We start from the raw sequence: 7,947 nt of genomic DNA on the forward strand, positions 1-7,947 counted from the left end.
GTCCGGGGCACTACCGTGCCCCCAGATTTATTTACTAACACAAGAACCATGAATTGCAAGTACAATCGAAAATCAGGTAGAATTTACAAATATTTGTACAGTAAAATGATTATACCTCTTTGGTTTAATAGGTGTTGGACTACACCCAGTATTACCTAGACGTGACGACAAACCGCGGCGAGCACCACTGGGCCATCGAGTACAACCTGACCCAGTATTACGGCCTGCGGGAAGTCAGCGCGACATCATTGGACGCGCTGGCGGATCGCATCAGGAATTATCATGATCGGACTATATTTAACAAGTAAGTTATAGTAGTTTATGTGACTGCTACATAATGAAAGGCACTAAAATACGAGCGTGGGTTTAAGAAACACCACACGAGTGTTTTCATGCCTAACTATGTACAGTTACATACACTATTTTATCTACACACATAGGTATTATAAACCTTCTATGATATATTCACTAACCTCATTTTACAGCCAACGTTGGGGCATCGTGTTGCTCTCTGGCTATGATACAAGCTAAGTACGAGTTTCATAAAAATAAAAACATCACACAAATGCAATCAGCAGCATTTATAGTCTGCATCTTTTCAAATGACTTTTTTGTTTAAGACGGTAATCTGTTAAACAAAAGCCATTATTCCTTTTGTTCGAGCGGTCGGCCATTGTGTGCCATTGTGTCTGACAATGGCACGCGCCGAACAGCGCGCTCAGACTCAAAGGTACACAATGGCCGACCGCTCACTTAAAAGGAACAATGGCTTTTGTTTAACAGATTACCGTCTTAGGCGTAAAAATCATTTGAGAAGATGCAGAGTGCAGACTATAGTTTATGTGACTGCTACATTATGAAAGGCATTAAAATACGAGCGTGGGTTTATGATACGAACTAAGTACGAGTTTCATAAAAATAAAAACATCACACAAATGCAATCAGCAGCATTACTGTAGCAGTAATTTTGCGCTGCAATAGTGCTGCTGTAATGCTGGTGCAGTGTGAATACTAATGGTAAGCTTTATAAACCAACAAATGGTTTATACGTCTCACTCCAATCGGTACGGTCACTAAATATTATATTAAGTAAACTCATGGTAGGGTACTGCATATTCCATGGCCTCCGTTCCATAATCAAAAGTTTTACGAAGGAAATAATGTCATTTCAACATTTCAGCTCATCAAGATTAGATTGAGATCAAATTAAGGCTTAATTTCGACGTCTATTGCGTGATTTGAAAATCCCAAAAATTGCCTTTTCTTTCGTTCACTCCAATCTTGATGCCGCGTCAATCAACAATCCAATTTATTATACGAGTTTCGGTTAAAAAACCATTCTTGGACAAAATAGGAAGTGTCTACGAAAAAATATAGGAAATGAGGGAGAGAAAAAACAATAGTATAAAATAATAAAATAAAATTGTACACTACTCTTTTTTTTGGAATTTTTTTATGTTAAGAATCACGATCTGTCGATCTGATGTATGAGAAAAAAAATATCCCAAGATTTTTATTTCCATTTCGTCAACATTTTACATAGATTTTGTATGACGGTAAGAGGAACTAAAAATGTATGGAAATTTTGGTAAATTTTTTTCTCATATTAGGATCGAAAGAGTTCTTGATTCTGAGTGGAAATAACACTAAAAATTCCCAGATCTAAATAAAAGTGTAGTGTAACTTTTAATTGAAATTGTCTAAATATCGTACCTAATTTAATTGGAAGACGCTGATAATTGTTTTGTGAAATAGACTTAATTGTGTCTACTTTATCCCTCATTCCAATAACACACATTTGACGTTCGAACAATGCCATTGCCTTTTCTGTCTCATTTTAACCTTTCCTCCAAAAAATAAGGAAAAAGAGATCCGTAAAGCCTTCCATATGCAGATGAGTTTTTTTTTTACCAAAGCGCTGGCTGTATTGCCTGTATTTGTTTATTTTCTTTGTTTCTTTATGCATTTATACATACAATCATTCACTCTCTGGCTGTTACTCTCTTCGGTTCGTGGGTTTGCTAACTGTTTCGAACTTGTATTGTATTGTATTTTCAATATAATCTTAATACTCAGCTTCTTAAGTTTCTGAGGTAGATAAACTGTTAATGGGCATAGCAGTACTCAGGCTAGTGAGTTCTCACCAGATAGTCAGAACAATAACTAATCACAGAGTAAATTTAAAATTGTTTAAGGGTTCCATAGCCAAAACTGCGAAAACGGCAGTTAAAAGACTTAAATTAATTAATAAGCAATAAAACAAAATTTACAGTCCTTCAGCAAAAGCGTTAGCTATTCGTGAAAATCAAACGCAGCAACGTTAACACGACGGAAAATGCGTGTTTCCATTAGTCTCCAAACCAGAGGGAGAGAGGTACAAAACCACTGTGATATGTGAACCATGATACGGTTGCTTTTTGCTCCAGTAAATACAAACCCCCATAACTTTCTAACAATCCGCTTTCTTTCCACCAGGTACATAAACGCACTAAGAGTCCGCCACGCTCCAGACTTCGATTGCGACTCGGCGTGCGTACACGTCCACTACTGCGCCATCACCCGCGCGGAATACCAGGAGTTTCGTGCATGTGTCCGCAACCCTGCCTCGGCGCTAGCGTCGCGCGCTCCTAGCAACTCCGCCGCCATCTTGCTGTACGCCATTTTGATTTTGATCTCGTCATAGAAACTGACAGTCATATCACCGTCATTTTGGTTAAGTTACCTACCTAAGTAAAGTTTTGTGCGTTTCTGTAGCGATCTTGATTGGCAGTTGTTCAGAAATAAAATAAAAAGTTGTGGTAATCTGTTAAGTACCTATTTGGTATATCGGCCCCTTCTATCTTGCTGCTAAGAGCGGCAGGGAAATAATATAATATTAAACTAACTAAACTGCCCCTTTCAGCAAAAAATGTTCAGCGACCGGATTGCAAAGTTTTGTCAGTACGTTAAGTCGTAAATAAAAATCTAAAAAATTATATTTTTTTATTTTATTTTGTACAACGTTGAAAAATTTCAGTGGTCGAGCACCCTCTTGTAGTTAAGGTAACAAAACTTGGCGTATTTTATCAACATAATAATTGAAATAAAATAAGGGGGTGCCGCTTCTTCTAGCTAGAGTTTGAATTTTTCCTATACAAACTTGAACCACCCATTAGGGGTAGGGTGGGGATTACCCCACTTACCTATCCATTCAAAAATGTATAAAATATTATTAGTACCTTTAATTTAAATATGAGAATTCGATATTTATGTACGAGTATTTCTCACAGAAATCTTAATAACTATGTAACTACCTACTTCCAATCGATCTGTGGCAGGTAAATTTGAAATCAAAATCACCAAGTACATTTTCGTATACCTGCTCAATATCAATTTATTAAGCTATGCATTAAGATTGAGTGTCAAATTCAATTGGTCTGCACAAACATCACAGGATATTTTAACAATGTCATTCATCTGGTCATAGCTAATGTTAAAATTATATAGGAATTTAATGTTACCTATTATTGTAGTTAGTATGCGTAAATAAATAAAACTACTTATTTTCCTAACTATGCTGATGAATGGGATGGTTTCAAAGATGTAAAAATTGTAAATATTTTTAAAAGCTTTAGTTTTGATAGTACATGCATACATTGTAAGAGCACGTTTACATTGGACTGATCCGACTGATCGATCGTTGGGGGCGTTGGGGCATCCGTCTTAACTTTAAAGTAAAGTACCTACTTACCTGTAACTAAGTCATACGGTGAACTAACATTAGGTTAATACGGATAAGTGTGGCTAGCCTTTACTTTGGGGCCTGTTTACGTATTAATACGTGTTTATTGCGAGTTCTTATTTCATTGCGTTGAGTGGCAAATATAGTGCCATTTAATGACAGTAGCATTATGTATAAACTCGCAATTAACAGGCCCCAATGTGAAATCTATCCTCACTTATCCGTATACCACACTGCTCTGCCGTATTATCCTTATTATTTAATACATACTTATTATATTGATATAGGTACTCCGATTACTGAATCGGACCGATGTAAACGTTGCATAACATTATATTCATTGATGTCACTAGTCATTGTTTAAAATAATGATTCTCGTCGCTATTTGATTGTGATATATAGAAAATTTTGTATAAAGGGATAAGCAAAAATCAGTGTAAGTAAATAAATCAATATAATTATGGATTCTCTTTTTTTGTATTATTCACGTAACCTTGTAGTAAAGCTGGAAATGAATCAACAAAAATATTTAGGATTGGATTCATTGATGTTCATAATATACCATAAATTAGACAGAATCAATGTTCGTGACTAATTGAAACCGTCAATCAACATACACTTGAGCAAAGGGGGCTTTAAAGGAGATCGTCGATTTTCTTGAATGTTTGGGCCCCCTCGTCAGATTGAACGTATAATGTATAAGTAATATTAGAAAATTAATCTTTATAATTGCTAGATTATGATCGTGAAAATAGAATCACGAAATATAACGGAAATTTTGAGAAATCCTGAAACAAAAATTTGAACATGACAAGAAAAACATTTATACACAGAAAGCGTATTCTACTCACACTATGTAAAATTACTATGGCTTTTTAAAAGAAAATAGACAAATTCTGACATGTAAATCAAACTTAAAATCGTAACCTCATACAATAAAATGTTATATTTTGATCTTGTTCGGAAGTTCATTATTAATTCTAAGAAAAGTGAACAGATTGATAACTGACCATTTTAACACTTCTTACAACGAAATAAGGTTTATTTAAGGTTGGCGTTGCTATAAATATTTGACAGATTGAAAAAAATGGTTGCATTTTAATAAAAGTAGCATGATATTGTCGTATTCTGAATTCGTTTAAACCCAAACTTTGAACCTAAATATATAAAGTCAAATAACAATATTTCTTAACTACTTATTTTAGACGTTTATAAAGTCGGTTTGTAATTTAAATATAGATATAAATAAATAAATAATGAATGACGCTATTGATATTTTGAATAGTATCGAAACGCACCTATGTCAGCTATTACTAACGGCTATGCAAGTATGCACCGTAAGTATATAGTTTAGACTTTAGTGCAAAGAGAATATAACTCCTTAGGTCCTTAGTGAAAAAACCTAACTGTTCAGGTGAAGTTAAACTTTATATCAATGCTATAAAGACGTTGACAACAACGTGTTTGTTGCCGTACTTGTACGAAAATGTCTTAACCTATATTACCTATATACCTTCCTTACGCACTCAATGAAATTTATTGAATTACGGAAAAGAACAATAAAATGTATTTACAATACAGTCATGTGCTCGAACAGTGCGTTTCCTACGGAGCCATATCATGCGGAAAGTACTACTTTTCCGCACTAGTGCTTTTTGTTTTCAATTTTTTTTTACAGTTCATAATTGGTGCTACTTTCTCGCAGAGCACTTTTCCGCACTAGTGCTTTTAGTTTTCAATTTTTTAATAATTAAACTTATTTGCCATTATATGTTTTTTTTTTATTTACTCGCACAATGCATATTAAAACATTGTATGATACACGTGCGTAAAGATGATTTCCGCACTTGTTGCATAAATAGCTATTTTATTATGTTTTTCTAATTCCCGTTTCAATTACCCCCAATATTGGGACTATTTTGCGTATTGAAATGCGTATTGAAGTATTGGTTAATAGAAATGTATGAACTTTTAAACGCGATAGTACCAAGTGGTCCGAAAATCGATGATTGGCTTTCCATTTAAAGTGCTCGATGTTATTGTACTTCACGGTATTTATTATTTATGGATCGTAAAATAACATTTTATCAGACGCCAAAATGTCGTAAAAAGTTTAATAATTATTTCACTCCTACCTAAACTATTCACTCCTTTGTTGTACTTCGAGCTGTGAAAATTTTGTTGATATTTCCAGGTTATATAGCACAAAAAAATACATATCGTTATTCTTTGATCATATTCTTCAAACCAGCCCCTCGATAGATTAAGGAATAATAGAACGCCTTTAAACACCTCTAAAAGAAAATGTCAAACAACAAAGACATGTGGTCCCACAAAAGCTCAATTCAATACTAACAATAAAGCATTAAAGTAACGCTCAGTACATCCTTCGTTTTATTGGACGACGGAATATTCCGGCAATATCCAAACGCAACATTCATATCCGCATTTTTATATGAATAGTTTTCTAAAGGGCGCCTAAAACTCTGAAGAAGTAGGTCGGACCAACTAAACCCTTTTTCTTGAAAGCGTGGAATGTACCACCAATTTATAAAGAGCTCCCTCATTTTGCCATTCGCACGGTTAAGGACAAAGTAAAACACGGTTAGAGGTCTTTTTACGATGGTTTAGTGGATATAACATGTATCGATATATGAGCGAGGGTTCGACCGTTGAAAAAGTAGTAAAATGCTAGTAAGCATTTGTGGGTTATGAAAGGATGCGTCACTTTAGGCTTGGTCGTTTTGTGGCATTATTCTGATAGGATGAGTTGTTCGAATAAATGCTTAGGTAGATCTGAAAGCCTGTGATACGCCAGATTTACTTTCTGTACACGCTGAGAGGTCAGGACCATTGTAAGATTTGTAAGTAGTCTCTTTTGATGAAAGAACTGCCTACATTATGTAAAAAAATTGTGGAACTTTATTATCTTGAATACTTATGCTTTTATTAAAAAAAATACGCTCTTTCGGTTGTCTAGATTTAAAAAGCTTTTACAAGATTCAAGTTGATTTTGATTTAACTTTGTTTGCCTTCAACTCTAAAAGCCTTTTTACGGCCTTATTATTAACTTAGGTAAATTACAATTTGTAAAAATAATTTTATGTATAACCTGTGAAATGATCTTTTTGTGGTGGATATTGAAAACATAAGTCAAATGGAATACCCCTTTTAATTATGCAAAATGGCCGGTCCCTAGGGATACCAATTATCCACGTTTTACTGTAAAATGAAAAGAATAAACTGGTACAATTAGAATTGACACTCCCAGTTGAGTTCCTGTGCTATTTAATTATGGCCGTAATTTTATGAGAACATAAATTTATAAGCGTACCTTAACGCTTCAAGGTTAAAAGTTAAGTAGAATATTAAATTTGTACATTATATGGCCTTTCAAAGTTGTACCTACCGTAACGAATAGGTAAAATCAGTTTATACAGGGTGGCTAAAAAATAAGTGCATTCCCGTTGCCAGGGAGGTTTTGGGATTATACTGAGCAACTTTTACTATGGGACCAACCACGAAATCGCAAAAAAAATTACCCTCCCAACCTCTCATAGAAAATGGACCAGCCAAAATGTATGAAACAGCCAAATTTTTTTTCGCGATTTCGGGGTAGGTTCCATTATCCCATAGTAAATGCACTTATTTTTAAGCCAGCCTGTATGTGTCTTACTTGGCATGTCTCATGTAGGTTGGGCCTATAGTTACCACGCTAAGATTCTGCGGATTGAATATTTCACACGCGCTTCTGACGAATGCAGGCCGTTCACTGACAACACAGTGCTTCTTCGAGAGCTCTGGCAACCTTACTCACCATCAGGAACACAACATTATATACCTAAGTACCTAGTCCCAGGTAGCAAAGTGACGTCAGCGACGTCATAATGACGTAATTATGGCCTCGCTGACGCATTATAAATGCTACCTAGTGTAGTAGTAGTGCCTTATAAAAACACGTAGCGTTTTTATGAAGTTCTCTGTAAGGTAGAGGCAGGTAAAGTCAATACGGGCATAAAGGTAAGTGGGGCTGGCCTTCACATTGGGGCCTGTTTGTACACATAGATACAGGGTGAAATTATTATCTCTGACCAAACTCGGAGGGGTGAATAAAATGTAGGTCATACTTCTTAGCTACTTTAACTATAGGTATGGGGCCAACACCGAAATCGAGAAAAAACTGCCGTCTCATACATTACGGTGAATCAATGTTTTCTATAGATTTT

At 35.1% G+C, this 7,947-nt stretch overlaps 1 protein-coding gene across 1 annotated transcript in view; it reads left to right on the forward strand.

Annotated features, from left to right (window-relative positions):
- LOC134743467 (acid sphingomyelinase-like phosphodiesterase 3a) overlaps nt 1-2,783 on the forward strand; it is an 89,251-nt gene extending 86,468 nt beyond the window's left edge. The window contains exons 9-10 of the mRNA XM_063676910.1: nt 132-304; nt 2,476-2,783. Coding sequence (XP_063532980.1) covers nt 132-304; nt 2,476-2,683 — 381 coding nt within the window. The 3' untranslated portion in view covers nt 2,684-2,783. The remainder of the gene's footprint in view (nt 1-131; nt 305-2,475) is intronic.
- The last annotated feature ends 5,164 nt before the right edge of the window (nt 2,784-7,947 follow it).

Source organism: Cydia strobilella, chromosome 8 (genome assembly GCF_947568885.1).
Source record: "Cydia strobilella chromosome 8, ilCydStro3.1, whole genome shotgun sequence".
NCBI classification, from domain to species: Eukaryota; Metazoa; Arthropoda; class Insecta; order Lepidoptera; family Tortricidae; genus Cydia; species Cydia strobilella.